Source organism: Ciconia boyciana, chromosome 8 (assembly GCF_034638445.1).
Source record: "Ciconia boyciana chromosome 8, ASM3463844v1, whole genome shotgun sequence".
Classification (NCBI taxonomy): Eukaryota; Metazoa; Chordata; class Aves; order Ciconiiformes; family Ciconiidae; genus Ciconia; species Ciconia boyciana.
The window spans coordinates 67,137,708-67,162,953 of NC_132941.1; the positions used below are offsets into that span (position 1 = coordinate 67,137,708).

At 49.8% G+C, this 25,246-nt stretch overlaps 1 protein-coding gene across 3 annotated transcripts in view; it reads left to right on the forward strand.

The window, feature by feature from the left end:
* The first annotated feature begins 16,131 nt into the window (after nucleotides 1–16,131).
* The window catches only part of INPP5A (inositol polyphosphate-5-phosphatase A), a 262,058-nt gene continuing 252,943 nt past the window's right edge, over nucleotides 16,132–25,246 (forward strand). Inside the window, exon 1 of one of the 3 annotated variants that reach the window (XM_072870885.1) lies at nucleotides 16,132–16,854. In XM_072870885.1, coding sequence (XP_072726986.1) covers nucleotides 16,780–16,854 — 75 coding nt within the window. In that variant the 5' untranslated portion in view covers nucleotides 16,132–16,779. The remainder of the gene's footprint in view (nucleotides 16,855–25,246) is intronic. The other 2 variants (XM_072870886.1, XM_072870887.1) reach the window with 2 other exon arrangements.

Below are 25,246 nucleotides of genomic sequence, written 5' to 3' on the forward strand. Positions count from 1 at the left end.
TTAGCGTGAGTCCTTAAATTCCTTAGTGTGCCACCACACAGCTCACAGGCCCCCTGTGGTTTTCTGGGTTTTTCTTTGTTTTTAGGGACATGTGTGTTCTACCAGGCATAAATTGGCAATGTAATAAATACAACTTTTCAGAAACAATACATGCATTTGCATATATCGCAATACCTGTTTTATGGGTATAGCCATGCTCAACAAGCTGTGCTTTCTCCTGTTACTTTTTTCCACACTAATCCCACGATGCTGTGGGCCTTTGGGCTTTTGTTACCTTTTTATATGAAAATGAAGGATTGATACCACAGAGCAGCGTTGGGTGTTTCTTAATATCCCCTAAACCACTCTTTGTCTGCTGTTTCAGTAGAGTCAGCTGAAAGTACTCAACTTTTCTTTTTACCCTATACAAGAGCTGGAAGAAATGATAGAGTTCTCAAGTCGTCTCAGAGACTGTTATTGTACCCTGGGAGACAGTTATGCAGAAGAGTAATCAGTGGTTCGCTATTTATATCCTGCTTTCTCTCATCTGTTCCATACACTTATAAAACTTCCCATACCACACCTTCACATACCTCTCTCAAACCGTGTAACAATAGAGGCTAAACTTTAGCAATGAGAAAACAAACCTAGATCATCACCAGCAGAGTGGCATAAACGGAACTGTAATTAATTTTGAGTGATCTCAACAGAGTGGATGGAAATGGAGCCCGAGGTGCCCTCCGTGCTCTGCAGGAGAGGGCAGGGCGGGAGCGCGCAGCAGCTGCCGATGGGATCAGCCGGTGCCTGCGCAGCTCGCTCCAGCTCTCCAGCGTTCGCCCGCTGCAAGGTCTCTGACTCCTTCTGGAGCGCGTGCACTGCTGCGCTTGAGCCGCAGCAAGGTAAAGGTGTTTGGCTTTGGAAAGTCACATGCCCTTAGTCTTTTCCTACGGTGACGGTGGTCTTTAAGTACTTTTTCACTTTTGTATCAACGAAAGATCGTAGAGACAGAACATTAGTTTCACATACTCCCTTAGAGAGGACAGGGGAAAAAAACCAAAGGTTTTCCTCCTTATCCTAAGGACCGGCAGTCCGGCAGCTAAGATGCCGTATTCAGCAGCGCTGCAGTCCCTGCCCACCCAGCCCCTCCGTGGTTCTGTTGGTGATGAGCAACGGATGGACAAAGGCAGACGCAGTCCGCGGGCAATACGTCGAGGACACATGTCTTTGCCCCTGGACATCAACGACCTCGTTAGTTTTCTCAAGTCTGAGGAGGTTCAGACTTGGGACGTTTGAAGCAAACCCCGCTGAGTCAGAAGAGCGTCGCACGTTTATTCACTAACGTTCTCTGGGCTGAAGCAAAGCCCCGGTATGACCACATCGCGAGCCCGATGGCTCCTGGTGACGCCTCTCCTGCTTGGGTCTGCTGCAAGACCCCGGCACACACCGCTGTCCCTGCAGTCCTGGCAGGACAGCGGAGTTCGGAGCACTCAGGGTAACAGAAAACTACTGTGGCAGCTGCTGCATTTATTGCTGTATTGGAATAAATTACCACTCAAGCCATACAGCCATATTTCCACTGAATAAATAAATGGTGTTGCAGCTTTCCAACGCTACAGGCCCAACCGTTCCCAATTCCTGTTGTTCAGAACGTGACATCCTGCCCCGGAGAGCGAACAATGCTGGGAATGGCGCGCGTGATTTCCCGGGGCACTGTCCTCCTACCTGACACCACTTTCAAAGGGTCAAGACCATGCGATAAACAGTTGTTATGCCCTTCTCCAGGAACAGCTGCATGTCACGTGTAGATGAAACACCCCGAAACATAAGGTCTATACAATGTTTTAGGATTTCTCAAGAAGTGCTTGCAAGGTATGACTGTTTATGAGCTGAACGAAAGTAAATATTTGGATGGCCTTTAGCACTGGAGTAGCAGACCAGATGGATCTATCCGGAGCTAAATCCTCGTCAGGGAAAGAACTATGGGAAGACCATAAATATGAGGAACGCAAAGAGGTGGAAGAGTGTACAAAAAATCTTTTATTCTGCAAAAAGGTTAAAAACAGAAGTTGCAAACACAATTTGGGGGGAGGATGGTTGTTTAGCTTCTACAATACTACTTAGTTTGGCTTAAGTTTAAAAAGGACAAAATTCTCTTCTAATCTTTATTTGGTGAGTGACAAACACTAAAAGAACAAACTTAAAAGTTTGTAGGTTAGGTTACACCTCAATTATTATAGGAATTTGGTTAAGTTTCATTTGGAAATGTGTGTGATATAACACTACAAAGTCAGGCAGAGATTAAGAACCCACCAGAAATTGAAGACAGCACTAATACCGCTGTAAGAACACTTGTGGAATGCCTGATAGGAAAAAATAGCAGTATAAGGGCAGAACTAAGCTTTAATGAAAGCCATTACTAGTCAGCAGTCTAAAAGGCCTTACATTAGGCTCCAGGAAATACAGTAATGGACATATCACTGCCTGTGTCTCACAGCTTAGACCCAGATCACACTGTGGGCTACCCATACAGTGGGTAACCCACTGTGCCAGTAATCCTAACAGTGCTAATCCAGCGAATGCTTTGCTGGAAATACATTTTGAAAGACGAGGAAGAAAATCGCTCATTCACCCTAGCCCCCTTTCTCGTATTAGCTAGTTGCAAAGTCTACAGAGCACCCTCGTGCTATGGAGCGCCGCAGTCCAGTAACAGTAGTAATGTCACTGAAGAAAGGTAGAAAGCAAGTAATGTATAGCCGTGATGATTAATGCAACTACATTCAGTAAGTTACGAATCGCTTGGCACAATGAGCGAGTGAAATAATCACCAACACTGAATGGCAATGGGGTTTTGATAACTTTTCTGCAACTGCCTAGACTCGAGAATGACTGATGTGTACCATGGTTACTATGTAAGTATCATAAACACCCCAGTATAAGAGGACAAGGTAGCGTACCGCTGTACCTGCTTTGTCTTGCACATATTTGGAAGGGAAGAATGGGGCAGAGATGGCATTAACTCTCTCTCTGCTGTATATCAAATAAAGCTAATGTAGTTGAAGATGATCATTTACACATGACTATCAGGATGAACTAACAATCGTGCACTTGTCTTCTTGTTCAAGATACTTTTGACACAAGGCTCTTTAAAGAGCTCTATACTATTAAAAGAAGTCATCTCATTGGCGCTGATACAGCAATAGGTCTCGAGAGCCCGTGGTTCATTAGCTGTGTATTTTGGTCTGTCTGTTACTTTACCATTCAGACATTTACTAGCGGTTCAGGCACGTTTCGTTCAGCTCACCCCTTGGCCAACAGCAGCAAACTGCAGCAAGACGCCCTTGAGAATGCCACGGAGTGGAACTGCCCCAGGCACGGAAGACGGCCCTGGTCCAGTGTTTTGATCGAGGTCTGAAGTCCGTGTGGCACAGAGCCGCCGAGGAAACGCTCGGAAACTACACGCACAGGCCGGTCCACTACTTGCCAAAATGAAACGAAACCTGTGCTCATCACATCGCGCTTCCCTTACTTCCCCAAATGAGAGATTCTTAAAAAAGAAAAATTGGGGTCATCATTTTTACAGGGGTCATTTTTATAATGAACAAGAATGCATTCTTCTGCAATGGAAATATTTTCTGTTTGCAATGCTATTGAATAGGGGAGATTCCTCGTTGAAGTTTTCCTCATAAAAATGTGCTTTTTCTGCAGATTGGCATGACAAAGAAAGAAAAGCTCTGTAAAAGCTCCCTACCCCAACATACAACTTATTATTGCATAGATTTCCTAGTGCCATCGTACATGTGGCATTTCAGCTGGCCATGTCCACCATACTTGTCAAGCCTGCTGGCTCACCTCACACCTGGGAAGGGAAAGGGTTTTAATAGTTATAGTGTCACTGCTGTTTTATTTTAACTGGACCGGGCTTAAAACAGCTACACTTGGCAGAGCCTGGCACATGGTGCGTGGCTCTTGAAGAGGCTGAAAACTGTTAACCTAGTGTGATAAGCAGAAAGCAAATACTAAGAAAGAAAATATGCTCAAGAAGCACCTGCTATTTTTTCAAATGAAATTTATTTTCTGTTGGGTTTTTTTGCAGCATATATACTTTGATTACTAATGACCTTTTTTCTTATACAATGTTGGCATTCATATCTGAATCCCATATAAACCAATTGATGCTAACTTTCTTAGCCAAAAGATTATCATTATTATTATTATTTTCTAAATATTCTCAAATCGTTTTGTGAATCTGAAAGATGCTGGACAAAAACCAGTCACTCGCTTAATGTCACTAGCTGCGCCAGAATGACATCCTGCTAAGGACAGAATTCATTCCTGCGTGCAGGAGCAATCCACACCGCTCGGTCTGCTGCACTGCTGGCACCCCGAGAAGAGCTTCACGTGTCGGCGGTGGGTGCAATTTGTGTGCCAAAAGTGGACTAAGAACAACTGCACATAATTTGCGGGCTTCTCTGCAAGTTAGATCATAACAAATGGTGCTATAGGGATAAATATGAAACAAAAATTTGAAGTCTCCCTTTTATATTACCATCTTCCTGTGGCACATGTTCCGGTTCTCACAAACATTAGAGTGTTCAGTGATATTTTATGCAGGGCACTGGAATCTTGAAATAACGCATAGGTGTTGCAGAGAAAACAGTGCAGCTGTCTGTTGTTAGAGGAGTGGATTTATGAGCCACTAAGTTTTATTTCCATGCATACTAGTCCTATTCTTTAAGTCCTTATAACTGTGGACTTTGTAACTGCACAGCGACAAATACCGGTATTGCTGCTCGGGGCAGCAGCGAAGGTGCAAACTTCACTATTTGCACTTGCATCAGCTGCTGTGCCATCGTCTGCAGCTGAAGAAGCATTTCTGCACCGGCCTTAGTGTCGCGCTGCGCAAGCGGCAGGAGGAGCAGCAGAGTGAGGGAGCTGGTTCAGCTGCAAGCAGCCGACGGAGGAGCGGCAGCAGAAGAGGTGGGGAGGATTTCCCTGGCAGGACAGCAGCAATCCCCGTCGCTCTTTGGCGCGGAAGAGAGCCTCTAACTGCACATTCACGTCTGCAACCGTGAATTCCCCAACGTACTACCCCGAGCTTCTTTCCTTCTGGAGTGGACATGAGGCATAGGGAAAATAGAAAAGCAACTGATTATAGAGGCCTACTGGAAGGGAATAGATTTTTAAGGATCTGGCCTGAAGAGTTGCTTTTTAGTGCTCTTCGGGGTTTTTGCTACTGCCAGGCTTCTCTGTTGGGAGCAACTCCAAATTTCATAGTGTAATTTTGAAGTGCCTGGGATAGGCATTCATCCTAAGACCAAATGTGCTAGCTTTCTGAAGGGCAAAACTCTAATGATAATCAGCTATGTTAAAGCAAACACCTCTATCTAACTTCTGCAGTCCTTGAGCAGCTGAAAGAAACAGAATTTCACTGAAGATATTAGTCCGTGATATCCTTTCTGTTCTGATTTACTCCTACATCTGTATGCTTAGCATAAATTAAATCACATCCTACTCATCGTGTGAGTGCACACTGTCTTTTCTGTAAATCAACCTTGCTACAAAAACATGAGCACAGCAACATTAAAACAATTTCAGGTGCACTGGAAAACATAATGGTGCACTTAGAAATTTTCTTGAATAAAAAATTCAGTAACTACATTTCATTTATTTATTTCTTGAGGGCTTTTTTCAGTGCGTAGCATTGAATGTCACTGGATGTAGTGCTTGTTGGGGCAAGGGCTGTCCACTCTGGGAATTACAGTGAGTCTTCTCATCTGTGTCACAGACCTAAGACCTCTGATCAAGTGGCAGCATAAGAGAATTTTAAATAAAAGAAACAGAATTTGTAACCATTATAGCAAATAGTCATAGTGTGTCAGAAGCTAGATTTGTCTGCTTCTGTATCAGAAGCAAGATGGGTATTAAATATTTACAATTGGTTCTGATTCAAAAGTAGGCAGAAATAGTTGTTTTGAGGCCAAGTTGGAGGACTAAAGTAACCGGGATGCAAGTGTCCTATTCTCTGATCTCCAGGCACAACTTCACCGTAAGTGCCTCGGCTGCCCTCTCTCACCTTCGGTTATCCGGTGTACGAAGGTACGCAGCAGCGCTCGTGCCGCCACAGAGCCCCGGCACCCCGTGAAAGAGCGACGGGCGATCGCATCGCAGCGTGAACGTCAGCCGCGGCCAGCCACGGCAACGCATCCAAAAGCTCCTCTTTACCTGCGGTATAAGGCTGGCACGGAGGTTTGGCAGTGCCGGGACTGCCGGCCGTGGGCAGGGCAGGCTGGGACCGCACACCGGCGTCTCCCAGGCTCACAGGGCCGGCGTGGTGAAACCCCTGCTGAGCGACGGCGAATAACGGGAGACAGCGCCTGCGGGAGGAAGGCTTGGCAGGGTGGGAGGAGGAGGAGGATGAGGATGGTGACGGTGCGTTCAGCCCCGCCGGCCGGGAGAGCAGCACGGGTGCGGTGCGGTGCGGTGCGGCCCTAGACAGGACCTCTCACCCCTCTCTGTTAGACCAGGGCCGGCTCGCTTCCCGCAGGGTGACTCGCCTAGTCTGCAAAAAGTATAATGCTGAGAGAAATTACTTGTTTTGGTGGCTGAAAAAATTGGATCCAGGCTACCAACTTTTGCTGAAGCCCACTTGCCTTTCAGCTGCAGGGCAGAGCTGCCTGTGGCAGCTGTTCTGTGGCTTTTCAGTTCCAGATGCTCTACAGGCTGGTATTCAGCAAGGGCCGCCGCTGAAGTCTCTGGAGAGGACACTTGGAAGGAAGTGCTAGCCTGCACGAATATGCCTTCCTGTTCGCTGCTTGAGCAACGCCCTGATGCCACTGAGGAAAAGCTTTTACTGGTACAGATAGCTTTTCTCCTTGTCAAGACCGGTAACTGCAGTAGAGCTGAGTGGCATACATGGAAAGGGACTGAAAAACAACGGCACAGCCAGCGTGCAAAGGCAGTCTTAACTCATCTGACATATGGCATGTTTGGCTCGCTAACCTTAAGAAAATGTAAGTATAGCATCTGCACGTAATTTAATGTAGACTCGGCTAAAGAGGGTTACTACCTGCCCATAGATCTGCAAAGCTGCTGAGCCTGCCGGCGGCAGGCAACGCACGCCGCGAACTAGCAATGGTCCAGGGAAGCTGCGGTGCACGAGCTGTCCCCGCTGCTTCGCTCACAGCTCAGAGGACACGTGGTTTATCGGTGCCGTCTTCTAGAGACAGAACACACAGCACACGCTTGCTGAGCTATTAACAGCTTGAATGTTTATCAGGTGTAATTTCAGTGCTAAAGCTGATCAGCTGCAGCTGCACAGAATCACAGCAAAATGCTTTAAATACAAACGGTACCGCAGGTGTGGGAACATTAAGACAGGAGTTTCACACTCAGGAAAGTCCAGGCAGCTCATAGAGCCAATCCTTAGAAATGCTGAAAGACATTTAGGCCCCACAACTAAGCAAAAACTGCAGACCCTGTAGGGGCCAACTACATTAAGGAGTCATTGTTCACCTGAAAGGTGAAATCCAAACAGCTACAAAGATATTTTTAGTTATACAGGAGTTTGAACATTGCCAGAACACAGATGCTAAAGTATGCCTGCATGTTCTGACACCGTTAAAATGCCACGCAGTGCGTGGAGAGTTACCTCAGCCATTGCTGACGTCTCAGCTTCCGTACCCTCTGCACCAGTAACAGCAATGGCGGTCCCAGGGCCAAGTGGAATTTTTTCCAATCAAATGCAAGTATTTTTTTCATACCTGTACCTGCTGTTTCCTATTCATTTCTATTAAGGGAATCAGTATGTTTTCCTCTGTTTTACTGCATGTTTCAAAGCTAATGATACGGCTGTTCTCTGCTTGCTCAGTTGGGGATATTTATGAATTGTATTAATGCGCCTGCTTGCAAGATTCCCGCCCTCTCCAGTCCTAACTTCCAGTGAGGATAGCTCTCGTGCGTGCGTGGGCACTGAAGGGGTTGGTTTGGGCGTGCACCGCAAGTCTCCGAGGCCGATGGCATCTGCCAGGGCCCCGAGGGCGCCGGTCAGCCCCAGCTGCCCCCCCGCCCATGGCCAGGACCCCCTTTCAGCCAGCCCAGGGCAGCAGGTTGCTGGGCTCCAGCCTCGCCACAGCTCTGCCGTGCCTGGCCGCGGGCCCCCAAGCCGGGCTGCCGTCGGTGCCCCCGCACCCCAGCCGCCCTGCTCCCTGCCGGGGCGGAGGGATGGGCCTCTGCCCTGCCGCCCCCAGCCCTCCGGGAGCCCCCAGCCCGTGCGGTGCCCTCCCAGTGTTCTCCTCCTCACATCGAAACGTCCAAGGCATGAGAAACTGGTGGGAAAGCGTCTTCTTAGGTTGCTGTGCAGTTTTTCCCCGTCGAGCTGTTTGCAGCTCAAAATTGGCTCCCCACAAAACTGACCATGTGACTGACCCAGGGATGCATTTAAAACCACAAATAGTTTTAAGAACATTTACGACTGACTTCAGAATTTTGAAATTTGGATTTTGAATCTTGGAGGCTTCTTTCCTGACAGTCCAAGTTTGCGTGGTGTAAAGCAATAGAAATGAAGCAATACAAGTGAAGATAGTGCGAAACCGGCACTCTCGTCTGGAAAGCTCGTTACCTAGCCTATAAACGAGGTATAGTGATGACAGTGCTCACCTGGACTGATTTCAGACACTTCAGGTCTTACGCTTCTTAGACTGCTGTTCTGGACAGTTATCGCAGCAGCTATAGACTATGAATTTTAATTTTTATGCACAAAGTATCCCATAACGGCCAGCAATAAATTGCTATTGAGAAATACAGCTGGAGTTGTATCCAGTTCAGAAGTAGTTCAGAAGAATTTCAAATGACTTAAAAATAAATAAAGGACACGTACCTAGCACAGCGCTCTGAAATCTGCAGGACTCAGTGCGACAGACTTTCATCTGACATTAGCACCGTGGCGTCTGAAGCACGGACCAGATACCCGAGTACCAGATCTGGGGTTTTCCACCTCTGGTTCCTGTGGCTCCAGGAACAAAATAAATTTAGGGAGCAGCCACTTGTGTGACCCCTCCTCACTTCCAAAGTGTGAACTAAAAGAAGACAGTGAAAACTCTGAGTTGGTTTCCTTCAAGCTGTGTTTTGCAGTCTAGAAAGTACAAAATGGCCCATTTAATCAAATGCTGGGATAGGCTCACAAAGCACACTAAGATCCATCTCCGAGAAGAACAGAGTCCATCCCTCAGGGTTATAAAAGAGCTTTCAGGCACCAAATATTACATTGCATTTAAGGGTTTTAATCTGATATAGTTTGGGGTTTTTGTTGTTTTTCCTGCCAGTATGAAAAGCTCTCCATAAAGATCTTTCTAACAAAAGCATAAGCCAATTAGTAAAGCCCTAAAGACAGGGATGAAAGTAAGTCAAATATGATTCCAGAGGAATTGCATAACCGGTGTATGAGCGCTTCCTCCATTATCCCTCCACAATGGAGAGGGAGCCCTTTCCACTCGGATGGCAGTCGGAGCTCCAAGCGCTGGCCCCTGCACCGCTGCACCGCAACAGAACTTTGGCAGCCACAGCTCTGCACGTTCCGGGGGAAATGCGCAGGGAACGACGTCTCCCACCTTACAGAGACAGCGGACCAGTGACCTAGTACCAATAACCAGTAACACCTGCTTTAAACAAATAAATTCTCTGGGCCACCTACCGCGCATTATTTTGTTCAGGACAGAGATACATCATTTAGCAGATTTTTTAACCACTGTCTTCTCTTTTCCAAGCACGGTGCAATTAATATCTTACATATACTTTCAAACGGTGAACTCCTCGAAGTCTAAGGAAATCATAATTATGAACCAAATTAGGTAAGCATGGCATTATTGTTAAGGTTGAATCTGCCCAATACCCTGCCCCCAGCCCTATAAGCCTAGCGCCCAGCCAAAACGGAACCTGACGAGCCCTTCCCAGCCGCAGGCGGCCCTAAGCCCCCGGTCAGCACGAGCCCCGGCTCGGGGAGTCCCCGGTGGTGCAGGCGCTGGTGCGGGCCAGGGCCGGGCTGCAGCAGCGCTGGGCACAGCCCAGGCCGTCCCCCGCTGCCAGGAGCCTCGGCTGTGGCCGCCCGAGCTGCTGCCGCCGCTGAGAAGCAGTAAGATGGGTATCGCCGTGCGGCACAGCAGCGCAGCGCAGCGCAGCGCGTGACAACCCCATTTAGACCCGCCCCATGCCCCGAGCCTCGCCCGGCCGCTTCCCAGCTCCAGCCGCACCCTGAGCACGCGGTGGTGCCTCTGCCTAAAACAAGGTGTGGACGACGACCTGACGCAGGCCGAGCTTTCAGAAGCGCCGGGAGGGCCACAGGAGCGTTTAGGGCTATCAGCCGGCACGGTGGTTTCACACACCCACGCGAGGGCAGCAGGACAACAGCGCAAAAATACCCAAATGCGGTGTTTGTTTGTTTGTTTTCTAAAACATGAATGGAAAACTGTTTCCTGTTAATATTCTCAGGTCTGTTGTCCAGGGAGCTGGCCGGACCAAGCTTTTGGGGGAGGTTGCAGTACTTTTTTCAGCTGAAAAACTGCATTTGCTTCCAGCCAAATTTTCACTGGTAGCGACCTCCACGACAGGCAACATCCATCTTCCAAACCCCCACTGAAACCCATTGTCCCAAAATCTTCAACCCCACCCAGTCCGTAGGTTTGCCGGCCGCAGCCCAGGCCCCAGCCATCCACGCTGGGAAGGCACGAGGCCAGACGATTTGGGCTCTCGGCATGTGCCCGGTCCTGCCCCTCGCCGCTGCCTGCCTGCCTGCGCGCTGGTGGCCTTGCCTTCCGCCTGCACGGGCTCCACCATTCCCGTCTGACAGCAAATGATGCTGCTCTTTGCTTGCCTGTTTGTCTGCTTCTTCAGAAGGCGCATCGGTGGGTTTGGGATGTCACATATCCCTTCTCTGTGCCAATTTCAATCCCATTTTCTATGAACTTGCCAATGAATAATGTGAAGTAACTCTTTCGTTATCTTACTTGTGCTTTATTTCAGTAGGCAAAGCTGTGAAAATATTGGAACTTGGGTCAAAAATACAATAGCCCAAACCTACAAGACCACTTTTCCGTGGCATCTATGCAAGTGGTGACATTGTTTTCCAACCTGTGTAATGAAAATTCATGGGGACAGTGATGTTGTGCACTTATCTGACCCTCAGGCTTATTTGAAAAATTCAGCCTCAAGACACTTTTTTACCCTCGTAGTGGCAAAGCTACTCAGTGAAAACTAACCCGATTCTTGAGCCCTCTTGCTCAAGAATCTTAATATTCTTAAGAAACTTAATATTCAAGGCAGGCACCAAGACTGAAAATATTCCGACTACACTGTCTGGCTACACTGGAAAACTGGGAGCTGTAGCAGAAAATGTTAGGCAACCTTAGCTAGTAGTGGTGCTTTCCCTACAATAACAACACCGATCAACACCCATCAGTCTTCCATTCTGTGCGGGGGAGGAAGAGAAATGATCTGATCTGCATTTGCGCCTTCATCCAACTGGACTTGGCCCAGGGGTCAGAGCCGTGAACCTCTGGAGCTGGAGTCGGCGCTGGTGTGGATACAGCTGGAGGCAGTTACAGCTCCTGCTCGCTGGACGGGATGCAAAGCGGCACTTTCATACTTATTCCTATTTCCCCGTTGTCATACTGTAACATCTCCTCTTGCAAGTTATCTGCTGCAATATTGGGAGCAAAATTAGGTATCATCAGGTCTACAGCACACACTTAGGTTTTACATTCATGTCAAAGGTCACATAATACAGACTTCACTATGTTTTTACCTACTACTCTTTCACTGTTGCCATTGGCAAACTTTTATATTTGGACATAGATTTGCTCTTTTTTTTTTTTCCACATAGCACAGGTGTAGATCTTGTTCATCTGAACTTACCGAGTATCAGCTCTGCTCGATTTACCTTTGCAAAATTAGCTCACGTCCCCTCTACACCTCGCCTGCTCTGCAAAGTGGCTGGCAACGTGCATCTTCCATCAGTATTTGTACTGGGCTTCTGCAACTGAGCATGGAAGTACCGCTGCAATTATTCCTGGTTTTTTAATTGGAAACATTTACTACTGATTGGATGTTGCCATTTGATGGGATGAATGAATTCTGACTCTGAAGAAAACAGCAAAAAACCGGCTGCAGTTAGGATCCGTTGCCTGAAACAGTATAGTCTGAGTTCTGCATCTGCTGAGACACTGCCCTGAATCGCTAATGCGAGCTGCTGCAGCCATCGCTGGGTAGCGGTCCACGGCAAGAAGGCAGGCTGTGTGCTTGGCACTGGGCTGCTTCACGTCTCCTTTGCTTTCCTCTGGGGACGCTGGGCGTTCTGCTTGGCCTGCGCTTCCCCACACACGTCCACAGCTCTAAGCTATCATTACGCCTCGCTTAATGTTCAGCATTTCTTGCTTTTGGAAACGGCTTCTATTATAATCCGTTATTGGGCGAGTCAGCTCTCAGGAATTCTTTTGAAAACGCTTTATACATGATGCTGTATTTTATGTTCCTGTTTTCTCAGGTTTTATCCACTCCTTTCCTTGGAAAAGGCTTGGGATTCACAGATATCAGCTCAGTCATCGGTCGGTCATCGTTTTACTTTTATGCAGTTGCGACATTTTCATGCTGTAGTACTTCCTCTACCAAAGAAATTGGCAAAGTACATCTACATTGCAGCGGGGTGATTGCTGCCTGGGTTCTTTACAAGTAACTTCTTGTGGTCTGCAGCCACTTCCTATTCTCGTTTCCTGTCCTTGAGCACTGCCAAACTTTTCACCTGGATGCCATATGGCTCGGGATCCCTTTCCAGCTGGGTGTAATTTGACACAGCTTCCTCCAGCATACCCTGACTTTGATGTAATCGCTGTGGGCTGAAATTTGTAAGACTTGTGTGCCAAAAACACAGCAGCGAATGTTTTTTCCTGTCTCTCTCTCGTTTTCTCTTTTCTCGTGTGTGAACATGTCAAGATACATCAGGATGGTATGTTTGATCAACTCGTCTTTGAGACGTCTGATGGCTGCATCCAGATAAGATCATGGTGTCTACAGTGCAACTTTATGCAATAGTTGTCTCGGGAGTTGCGCAAAACCTTAGAAGAAATTGTCCAGGACAGCACTGAGTATCTCTGGGGATGAGCATATTCTGCACCGCATTTATCTGTATGTCACAGCTCACTGAAGGGCAGCAAGTATCCCACGTACGAGGCAGAGTTCCACAATTTCAACTTGTTTTTTATTTAATTGTTTATTTGTACCGTCTAACAAAGGAGGCCAGCGGTGATGATCTAGCAGAGCTTTTGTCATTCCATTTGCATCCCTACCTGAGAAAGTCTGCCACAAGGAAGAGCCTTCACAGGACTCATCACGTTCAGCGTCACTGGAAATGGCCATCTCCTCTTGCAGGCTGGTTGACACGCTGTTTCACCCATGTCTATCTGTAGATGTAATACGCTACTACGGTGTGGTGAACAGCACCATAGGGTGGTGAAGTCAATGCTTCCCTGGGTCAGTAGTACTTGACAGTATTTATTTTTGCTTCTGAATACTGAGAAGAATTTTGCCTTTCCTTTGTCAAGTAGTGGCTTTTCAGACACAGGCATCTGCTGCAGTCGCTCGCTCTTTTCATGGCTTCAAGCTGTTTGATCCTGTGCATATTTCTAGTTGCCCTGGCTTGTCAGCGGGTATCAGACCCCTTGGGATCCGTGACTTTGGCGATTCTGCTCCCTCCACTCACCCCCGTTTCTGAAACACCTTCCTGTAATGCACTGGACACTGTGAGGCAGGGTCTGCCCCGGCCCAAGCACTGTTCCTGGTTTCTGAGACTCCCTGTACTGCAGGCACGCGATGGCAGCACCTGGAGGCACCGCTCTGGGTGCGCTGCATTGCGGTGGCTGTGCGGTGAGCATGCCGTGGCGTTCGGCGGAACCCGCACAGCTGCAGCGCGTGCGAGAGGAGCCGACTTGAACCGAAAGTCTGGCTGCTGGTCTCTGCGTTCTGCTACCCACAGCAATTATATGGGAATGAGGGTGAGCGCAGTCTCCTTCCTGACTGCAGGTGGAAGGAGCATAATTGTGAGGCACCAGGAAGACCTCCCTTAAATATTTCTGGGTAACGGAAGCTTGCCAAAGAGGTGCGATTAAGTACCGTCAGCTTGTTTTACACTAGGTTTATTATTTGAATCTCTTCTTCTAGTGCCTTACTTCATGGATTACTTTTTCTAGGGGGGAGTAGTTGCTCTTGTGTTGTTAGAAGTTTCAGGTATTTTTTCCTTGGCATTCAGCTGATAATTTCTATTATAATGGTATGGAGAATGTCATAACCGAAGACCATCTTTATTTAGCTCTTTTTTCCTTTTTCCTTAATACTGGGAAAATCTTGTAGCCTAGTGCCTTCACTGACGTAAGCTGTACCAGTTGGGTATCAATCCCTTCTTTGCCTGCCACCACCCTGGCTTGGAAACTATTCTTCTGCCGCACAGGAAATCTCATTCACTGCAAGCATGAGCAGCAGAGCTCGTTTGCCTGACGCATCTTTAATTTGGGAGAGACTTGTTAACCGATCATAAGCACGCTTTGTTGACTACAATGACAAAATAGAATAAGTTTTGCATAAACCACCCCTGAAGGCCCATGTGGGAGACATTTTCTTTGCCTTGTGTTTGGAGCCATAGGTGATTATTTGCTGCCTGTCAGACCCTCTCCCTGGGGAGACACAGCCAAGCCCCGAGGAGCACCAACGTTCCTCTGAGGAGCGGTACCAATCTTGTTATTTCTCTGACAGGGGCACGCACGTTTCTCTGGCCGAGCCTTCTTGTTCAGCGTGATGTCTTCCTACTCAGTGTGACGGATGTTTCAGTCTTTGGCGATTTCCCTTGTCACCTCTACTGCAGCCTGTGTCACCTGCTGGACATTCTTCACCATCACGCCTGCTGCCACAGCACCCCCAGATCTGCCTCTGCATTTTGTTTTCCCCTCAGTTTTGTGCATTTGTGCAGTTGCTCTTGAGTCTAGTTTGGGATTCCCATTTTCCCTGCTCTGCTCGGTGACTGTCCGTATCATTTACGCGCTGTTGTGACAACAGCTTCCCCAGCTCGGAAAGTCAGTAAGACCTCTGCAAGCCTTGGAACAGGAGCTTCTGTGCATTTTGTTCCTATTACTAATCAGCCATGAAATATCGATAATCTTAGGAGCCAGCTATTTTGCACAGCCTAGCAAAGACTGAGTTGTTATTTCTCTGCTTTCTGAAGCAAAGTTATTGAAAAGATTCCTTTCACAAAGGGTATTTTTGTAAGCTGAAGATTACTTTGGTGCACTCCCAGGCTCCATATGGACCATTTCAACCCACTCGGCCATAGGTCTAGTTTGTGCTGCGGCAAACAGCAGTTTGTCCAGCATTACTAATACCTATCTTATCTTCCGTTGGTTGTGATAGAGCCTTGTTGCAATGCTTGGGTTTTCCGCTCCGGAGGCAGGGATATGCATTTGCCAGAACCTTCAAGTACACACGGCAGAAAGGGAAATTCGCCGTGATGCACCGGGGTGTATTTTAGGTGTGGGTACCCCCGGTTTCCGATTCGAGGCACTTTCGGGCTGGCTGAGAGGCGGCACGACGGTCCGCAGCGCCAGGGCCAACAGCCGCGCTCCGCCGGGCGCTTCCAGCGGAGACCCCCGGGGAGAGCCCCGGGGAGAGCCCCCGCCGCCCCGGCTGCCCGGAGGGGCCGGCGGACCCGCCCCGCCGCGGCCGCCGGCCCCGGAGCCGCTCCTGCCGGGCGGCCACGGCCGCCGCCGCTCCGGGCCACCCCGGGCAGGGCCCCGGCAGCCGCCGCGCCCCGGGGCAGCGGGGCGAAGGGCAGCGGGGCCGCTTCCCCCGCCGGAGGCAGCGCCCGGGCAGAGACGAGCTCCTGCCCCGCCGGGGCGCTCCTCGACCCGCGGGGGCCGCAGCCCCGCAGCAATGCTCCGCCGGGCCCCGCCTGCCCGGACACCGCCTGCCGACCCCGGCCTCGGCCCCGGCCCCGGCCGCGCCAGGCCGCGCTCCCGCACAGGTGAGCGCCGGCCCCGCCCCGCCCGGCCCGGCCCGGCCCACCCCCGCGCGGCGGGCGGTGCTCGGGGAGCGGCGGCGCGGCCGCCCTGCCCTGCCCTGCCCTGCCCTCTCCGCGGGGACGGGCGGGGACAGGCGGCGGCGAGCGGGGCTCGGCGGCGCCCGGGGCGCGGGACAGCGCCGCCGGCTGCCTCCCTGGGGGCGCTTCCCGGGGTTGGCGTTGCCCTTTTAAGAGCCGCGCGGGGCCGCTGTGACGTCGCGGGCGCAGAGCCCTAGCCCGGCCCGCCCGCCGCGCCGCCAGAGCCGGGAGCGGCGGCGGCAGCAGCAGCGCGGTGCGGTGCGCGCAGCGCCCGCCCAGCCCAGCTCAGCCCCGCCGGGGAGCGCCGAGACCAGCCCCGCCGCGCCGACACCAGCCGCTCCGTCCCGCGCCGTCCCGCCCCGCTGACCTGCCATGCGCCGCGGCCCGGCGCCAGCCTCCGCCGGCGGGAGCCGTCCCGGCAGCAGCGCGACGGCGGCGGCGGGCGAGCGCTGAGCGCCGCGGCCCCGCAGCAGCCGCAGGGCGGCCGGCCCGCCGCGGCGCGGATGTCCGCGGGCTGCCCGCGCCGGGAGGACTCGCCGCCGCCCGCCCGCCCGCGCTGACGGGGCGGGCCAGGCGCCCCGCTCGCCGCAGCGCCCCGCGCCCGCCCCCGGGCTCCCCGCAGCGCCGCCGCTGCCGGCCGCGCTCCGCGCTTCCGCCCGCCCGCCGCCGGCGCCATGGCGGTGAAGGGGGCCGCGGCCGGCGCCGGGGTGCTCCTGGTGACGGCCAACGTCGGGTCCCTCTTTGACGACGTAAGTACCGCGGCCGCGCGCGCCCCGCCGGGGGGACCGGGGGGGAGGGGGGGGGAGCGGGCGGGCTGGGGTCTCCGCGGGCAGCGCCGCCGCCGCCGCGCCGCCTCCCGGGCCGCCGCCCCGCGCAGGTCCTAGCGCCGCCGCGCCCGCCCCCCGCCCGCGGCTGCCGCCCCGTCCCGCCCGCTCCGGTCCCGGCCGGCCTCGGGTGTCGGCGGCGGCGGGCAGCGCTGCCCGCCGCGGGGCCGAGGGTGGGGGGGAGTCCCCGGCCGCCGTCCCTTCCGCCTCCCGCCAGCCGGCCGGTGCGCCCGGCGTTTGCCGCGGGGTGGGGGGGGGCTCTGCCGCCGCTGGAAGCCCAGAGCGGGGCGCTGGGATGCGCAGCCGGCGGCCAGACATCCTCGCGGGGATGCCTCGTGTGGCGAGCGAGCCTCGCCTTTATTGCCGCTGCTGCCGGCGGTCGTGGCGTGTGGTGTGCCGCCGACCTGGGTGACTCGCGTCCCGTAGCTGCGGTTTCTCCTGAACTGTCAGGAGAACGAGAACTCGGGGTGCCCCATGCTCGGGGGGAAAACAGAGTCTGCCGCGGAGCGCTCCTTCCCTAGCCTTCCGCAAAGGCTGCGGCTCGGCTGACGCCCAGGCTTTCCTCCTAAGATACTTCGCACGTTGTGACATGCAAATACAGTTTCTGTTTAGCGTAGTGTATTCAGACAAGCGTTCGGAATGTTTCTCATCGCTGCAAATAGGACGAGTGCAACAGTTGATACGGCTAGCAGTTAGCAAAGAGAAGAATGCTCTCTTGTACGTTTGCGTGCATGAGGAGAGGTATTTACAAGTATCTGGAGCAGCAGCCAGGCTTCTCAACCTCCCAGGCTACGCCCGGGTGAAGTCTGGGGCCATTGCAGTCGGTGGCAAAGCACTTCTGGAGCTGCGTTACGCTGGCGTGGCGCGTACCGCGCGGGGAGCGTTTCTAGGGGTTTGCAGTTTGTAAAGCAGCACGCAGCTAGCAGGGAGCTGGGTCCAAACCCACGCTGCGTGTTGCTCTTGCTGCGTGTGTTAGGACTGGCTTTGCTTCGTGCGCCAGCCCTAAGCACAGGTCGCTGAGTGCGCTATGGTAAGCAGCTGCGTGTTTTTTCGTGCTCCCTCCGGTCTTCAAAGTTTGCTTTGTTTTTTCCGCATCTTGAAGGCTGACCTAAAACACGCACTTTGATTGAGACGTGTAGGCAAAGGATGCAATTCGTGCCTTCACCAAGGTTAGTAAACTTTGACAAATTATCACTGCAGTTATTTTTACCCTTAAATGTGTCAGTTCACATTAAATGGATGCTGTGAAAATACTCATTTCATAATAATTTTTGTGATTATGATCTTAGGCTTAGGCAATATCTGTCTGTGAGTAGAGCCGTGTGGTGTGCAGTAGGACTTCTGCAGATAACTACTGCTGTGTGTTCCTGGTACCATTGCTAGAGCCTGAAATACCTCCCTTTGACCGGAGCCTGCTATCTGACCTGAGCCCACCATCTCCCGTGGCAAACGCTGTGGTTCAAAGTGCTCTCCTGCTCTCCCTTTCAGCTGAGAGGGATAAAAGCAGCCACTTTGGAGCACTGTCGTTGAAGAAATCCTGTGCTGTCAGACTAAACGATTTCCTGGGTGTTCCTAGTTAGTATTTGAGACCCGCTGGCATTCCTGCAGAAGGTGAAGCTTATTTGTTGTTTGTCGTTCAGTGTGACCAAAGAGGAGAACGCTTCTGCTCTAGCAAGTGACTCCCTTGTGATGAAAAATGAGTTTTCTACAGCAACAAAACCGGGCTTATTTGGATATGTTCCACTGCAGGGTGGGGAATGGAAAGACTGGTCTGAACTTTCGTGATTACGCTTCTGGTTTGTTGCTGTTGGAGTTGGGACTGGCGGCTGCCCAGTCAGGTTTCTGGAGTACCGCTGATGAAATTCAGGCACAACAAAGATGACATTAGCTTGGTTTGTGGACTTAGCTTTTGAGTTACACGTTGGAGCTGCCAGTGGCTATTTCTGCTTGTTGGGCTCTTCCTATTCAGTTGAGGAATAAGTTTCTCTGCTATGACCTGAAGTGATTTCAGTTACGAACAAGGACTCTGGCTTTGTTAGACTTCACCTGTGCTGGGCTGGAAAACCATTTCCAGTTCCTTCAGTCAAATTTTTCTATTTCTGATTTCAAATTTCAGTTGGTGATACACATTTTAATTAAACACTACACTTCTAGTCAAATTTTGCTGGACCCCGGTGTAGTGTAACGGTATGCATTTGCGCAGCGCAGAAACCCTGAGCGGACAGGATGGTCGCTCTGACTGTCCTGCACTAATGCAGTCTTGCCTTCTCTGGCTCTGGGGATCTGATTCATCGGGGGGCAGAGGTCCTCTGGGAGCGTTCCTGCACCGGGCCTCCCGTGGGGCTTCTCCAGGGCAGGTGCCCCCAGGTAAAGGGCTGCCGGAGGCAGGCTGGGTCCGGGCGGGGGGTTCTGGTGACGTGGGTCCCCTGCTGCTGAAGCTGCCCGGCCCTCCGGGGCTGTGCTCATGCTCTTACCTGCACGGGTGGGAGTTCTGCTCCCCTTTCCAGGCCAGCAAACCCTCGCGTGTTGGCTCTGCGATGAACCTTTCTCCAATTTGTTTAAAGTAGCCTGAACCTTACTGTGTGGCAACAGCATGATTTGCACTTTAGATGTGTTTTGTGTGAGTACTGTTTACTTGACTGGCACATGCTGTACGTGCAAATGCTCTTTAGTTGAGACCAGTATTTTATAGGTGAATAATTTAAAATATCTTTGGTAGACAGGTTCGTCTGGGTGGGATAGTCTTTCCTAGATCACTGGTGTTGCTGACCTGGCTATACTTTTGCAAAGAGGAGAAAACTGCTTGCCTTTTTTTTTTTTTTTTTTTTTCCCCCTCTAATTGCCAGAAGCAAGTTACGATAACATACTGGTTTGTTCTTGCCAGCCATCCACATCCACTAATAACCTGTTGCAATGCTGACCTGGGAGCTCATGAATAAACATGTTAACAGTGAAGAGGGACTGTGCCAGGTTTGTTTCATTCCTCGAGTAGTTTTGCTGCTTCATTAAAAACATTAATGCAGTATTAGATCTACAAATATTCTTCAAAGTTTCATGAACACATGCATCTCATGAATATGAATGCGTATGATTTTTTGGTACATTCGTGTTTACGTAAGCATTTAATGTTTGTCTTGCTGTATAAACTTTTCCTGTTTGTTATCGCAGTATACTCTTGCTAACAACAAAAGATGGAGTTCAGGTTACCCGTGGGTCACTCTTCCTCTTTTCTCCCCTCCTCGGATGCCCCTGCCCGTGGCAGGGGGGTTGGACTAGATGATCTTTAAAGGTCCCTTCTAGCCCAAACCATTCGATGATACGAGCCTCTCCCTCTCTCTCCCTCCCCAGCTTCCTTGCTTTCTTTGCTTCCTCTGTCTGCACTGAGAAAATTTCACACTTACCCTTCAGTGAGCCTGCTGCTGTAGTGGCCACAAAAACAACCTGCCTGGCACTTCACTGCTCTTACTGTATAGGATTTTAATTACTTTAATGTGCAGTCGTTTTTCCTATCCGCAGTATCCTTTTCATTCTCTCCAGTTACTTTTGAACAGCTTCATGCTGTTCGTTTTTCCTTGGGACAAAAACCTGGGAGTCAGGTGTGAGCAGCTGATGTTGGGGCCCGCGAGAGCTGCCGGACGGCGTGAGCTCATCCTCCCGAGGGCTGTGTGGGTGACCGGCAGAAAGCTGGGCTGACATCTGCAATGAAATGACTTGAGCCAACGTGTGGAAAACTCCTGTGAGGAAACCCTCGGGCTCACGAGCGATCCCAGCAACTTCTGCGGGACTCGGCTCAGGAGGGTTTTAGGCAGGCTCAGGAGCGTCTCGTGTCAAGTGAGAGTATGTCAGCGGAGGAAAGAAAGGGTTGGATTTCACTGCAGGATCGTTGAGACCCGAGTGCAGCATGTCACCGCCCGACAAGCAGAGCAGGCTGGGTTGCAGGGGCACGGGCACGAGTGGCAGGAGGCACGTCTGTCCTTAGTTCAGGCAGGTCCCCAAACCCGTCTGCGGTGAATGCAGGCCGGCAGCCTTTCTGCCCCGGCCTCCATCCCTCCTGTCTGGCAGATGTCTCGGAGAGATTGGGGGCTGCATGAGATGGAGCGTGTTTCATTGACGGTGCAGCAGAGGAGCTTTGGTTGTTTCTGCTGGATGGAGGCAGACGGAGATCTTTGCAATTCAGTCTTTGTTGTTGTCTCAGAAGTCTTGCTACTGTTTGCACCCAGCTAAATATGCAGCAGTCACAACTATTGAAAAAACACCTTAGTGCTCACACTTGAAAATTGTGTCTTACTCTGTTTCAGTTTTGGGTGACTTCAACAATCCATGTTGTTTAAACCTCTAGGCGTAGATCTTTGGGGTAAAGATTTCCAATATGCCCAGCAGACTTAGCCATACAAGTTCCAACATTTCTACTTGGGTTGGAAAATAGTTAATTTGTTCCAGTTTTCTTTGAAATTGGAATACATGAGCCTAAGTCAGGTAGGTACTTCTGAAAACGTTTCCTTCTGTCTTCATAGACTGACTGTACGTAGCTCCTATCTAATGGGAGGTCGATGCAGTTCTTAAATTCAGAGGACAAACTTAGGCCAGAATAGAAGTGTAAGGATGACAAGAAAGGTAAAAGCTAAACAGAACATGTAATTTTATTAGTTTAAAAAAGAAGGAGGGGAGAAAGTAGGTTAGGGAATTGCTGTGTGGTGCTAGGGTACCGATGCTCAAGATCTTCAAATGACTAACAGCATTACTGTCACACCTGTGTTTTCTTTGACTATAAAAATACCAGCCTTCGTATGACAGTGCCGAGGTAGCGCAGTGAGCTTTCACATTCCCAAGTGGCCTTAACCTACTCAACATTTGGGAGAAAGTCTCCCTTTCTCATACAGTACGCAAAGAGGGTAGGGGTGGAATTTCTTGTTCCAAGTCCTGTTTGTAGTAATATTCTTATAATAAGTATGCTTATTGCTTTAATTCTGAGTATGAACTTGGAATATCCTTTACTTCTCTTAAGGGTTGAAGTCTATCAGTTGAATTTGAAGTAGAAGTACTTTCCATAATAATTTTTAAAAACAGCCTGCTCTTCTAATGGGTGGTGATCACAGTGTAGACATCTCTTTATCACACCTGATCTGAATTTTCCGATCCTGAAACAGTGGGTGTAGTTTTATTTTGATATTAGATATCTGTGGATTTAGCTGGTATTAGGTGATAACGATAAGGGGGTTTTTGGCTTTGGGTTTGTTGTTTGGGGTTTTTTTCCTCTGTGTGTTGTGTTTTGTTTTTTTGTTCCCCCACAAATAATTATTTTAATTTTGTGATATATTTCAAATGTGGTAGGATGGAAAATGCATTAATTAGGCTTTGATTTGTAAATAAGATTTAAGGCTAACACGTTGCAAGTCAAGGCACCCTCTTTTCTTCAAATCACAGCTACTAGATTGAGTTGAAAGATAATGCTTGATTCATTGTGATTTGAAAAAAAAAAAAATACGTTTTTTCACTGCTGAGAAACACTTATTCCATCCTTACTGTCAGGCTGTGTTGATGTTATCTGGAGTGGAAGAGAGAACTAATGTGCCCAGATAGAGGCAATGTTTCTGTGAGGTATTTGAATGTACGGGGAGTATTTCCGCCGGACCTGGCGGGGCTGGCTGGCCGTGGGCACCGTGCTGGTGGGGAGGGGTAAGCCCACGCTGGTGTTCTGGGCAAGAACACAAGAAGAACAGAGGTCGGGTAGCTGGAGGAAGAGGGGCGGAGGCAGGCGAACGAGGAGGGCCCTGCTCCGGCTTCTCCAGTGGGTTTGTATGCTTTGGAGCAAACTTCTCCTTTTGGTGCTCCCCAGAGCTTGCTGGTGGCCGGAGGAGGAGCCCTGGCCGCGGACGAGTGGGTCTGGCAGGCCCGAAAGCCCTCCCGGGCCGAGCCCGGGGCTCGGCAGCTCGGGCTGGCTCCCGCTCGCTCCCGAGGGTGCTGCCCTGAAACCCGCTTTGCTTGTCGCCCTGCTTTCTGCGATGCTGTAAAATTGCGCACTCATAACTGAGGACTTCCATTTTAGGAATACGTACTCTTGAGTGATAACGTAGAAGGCCAATGAAAAAGTATTTGTCAGTGTTCTCTGTTATGGGGACCCTAAAAATAAGTAACCTCTGATTTCTCTTTATCTGTTTCTGCACTCCTCACTTTCTATTTTCTGGTTACTTTGGTGTCTTCTTTCTAATTTTAATTTTTTGTTGTGTGAGTGCCACTGGTAATTTCTTAAACATTGTTGCTGCCTTCTGTTTGTTGGTTTTCCATGGCAGAATCTCAAATCAATCAACGTTTTTCTTACGGTTTCTGCTGTACTCATGCTTATGCTGTTTTTTAGGAGGCTCGCTCTTGTTTTACTCAATTCTAAACCCCCTTTGAGGGGGTGAAATGTTGAGGTAGACTAGAATTTGGTACTACCTAAAACGTCTTGAGTTACGTGAAAATGATGATGGGGAGGAGAAAGTGGTTTTGTTACCCTTTGTAGTGCTTGTGCATTTGGAAAAAAAAAAAAATGTTAATAACCGAGGGATCTGGTGTATCTTGAGAATGAAATTGTTGGTAACACATTAACAGCAGGGTACAGCTGTTGGCCCAGACGTGCAACTGAACAAAGCTGAGTGGTGGCCCAAAGTGATGGCATCTGGCTGCTGCATGGCCCTTGCTTCGTGTGTAGTTCTTAATCTGCTGCTGTGAAAAGGTGTTTTGGTTTGAAACGCCTTCACTGCCTCTTGTTTTCTTTTACTTCTGCAACTGGGGGTGAGCTCAGGGGCACGTGCACAGACAGCTGAAGTGGCTTAGGCGGTACGATAGAGCTGCTCCAGCAGTAATGCCCCTGCTAGTCTTGGTTACAGAAGTGCTTTTTCCAGGTATATGGGGTAACTTGCAACTGTTGATACTCATGCTTTGAAAAAACTGTAGGATAGCCGGGGGGAGGATTGTACTGGTTTGTAGCTCTTTCTTCATTTAGTCTTTAGGTAGGTGATTGTGTCAAATACGTGCAGCGGGAGTGATGTGCTTGCAAGCGTGCCGTTTTGACAAGGTCTTTCTTAAATCCTTCGCAGCCTGCTTGAAGAAGATCTAAATACTCGTGCTGATTTATAGCCTCCTGGGTGTCAGCTTCCCAAGTCATTCAGGTCTTAGCAGCCCTAGCTTAGGCTAAGGACAGCGCACCAGTGTGCTGGTGGGGTTATCCATAACCAGTGTACCCACGCAGGAGCATCCCTGTGCCCAGCTCTGTGGTCCGGGGTGCTTCTCGTGTGGGCTTGGGCAGCGACTGCACGGGTCCTGCTCACAACCAGCCCTCCGCTTTCACCCCTAAAGGTACAACAAGCGGTGATAGCTGAGAGTGAGTGCAGAGCAAATTCCCTTTTGGAGTATAAATGAGGATCAAGACCCGAAGCAGTCGTGCAGTAAAGCAGTGACACGTTATTGTGCATCCACGTACTTGGAAAATGTAAAAGCTCTTTTCTAATTTGCTGAAGATGATTGGAGCAGTAATAGTACAGGCAACAGAGAGGGTGGGTTTTTCCTCCAAGATGGAGTTGTATGCTTAAAAATCACTTTTTTCTTTAACAAAAAATAACAAATTTTCTTTTTAGCAGATATTTTTACAGTTCTCTGAGCAAAAGAGTTTTAATTGGGAGCTTGTGCAGTGTTTAGCCTCCCTTAAGCAGGAAACTCAGATTATCTCGTAGACCATCTTTCCTCTCCTCTTGATTCAGTGTTATCGTTAACAGCAGGAGCACGTGTTTACATGAGGAAGTAATAGTGGCAAAGTGCATTATATAATTATAGTTTTCTGTTAATATGGTTTTATAGCAGGTGGAGTAGAGTTAGCCTACAAATTGCCAGTGTATCAGTGTGATGGTTTAAGAGGATTTAATTCCCAAAATACTTGAATATGAAATTATGCAAGTGGAGTAGGATACCAGAGGAAGAATGCTTTACATGTCAATCTGTTAATTTATTAGCTTGTATGAGCACTCTCACAAGGGCCAAATTTTAAAGGTTTTGCTGCTGTTTCAAAGCTCTTATCATAAATTTTCTTACCACAGAATTTGACTTCAAAGGGAGCTGCACATAGAATACCAGTCAAGCCTTCAGATTTCATTATTTTTCTAAAAGGCTGATCTGTTGTTTACTTACTCTTTCTCTCTTTCCTTTTCTGTTATTTATTTCATTATACTGTTTATATCTTCCACCCCCTGCAAATGTATTTCCTCTTTTTCTCTCCAACGCTTTCTTTCCCTTTCTTGTACTGTGTATACTTACCTCCTCCTGAAAGCTCTCCCCTTATTGC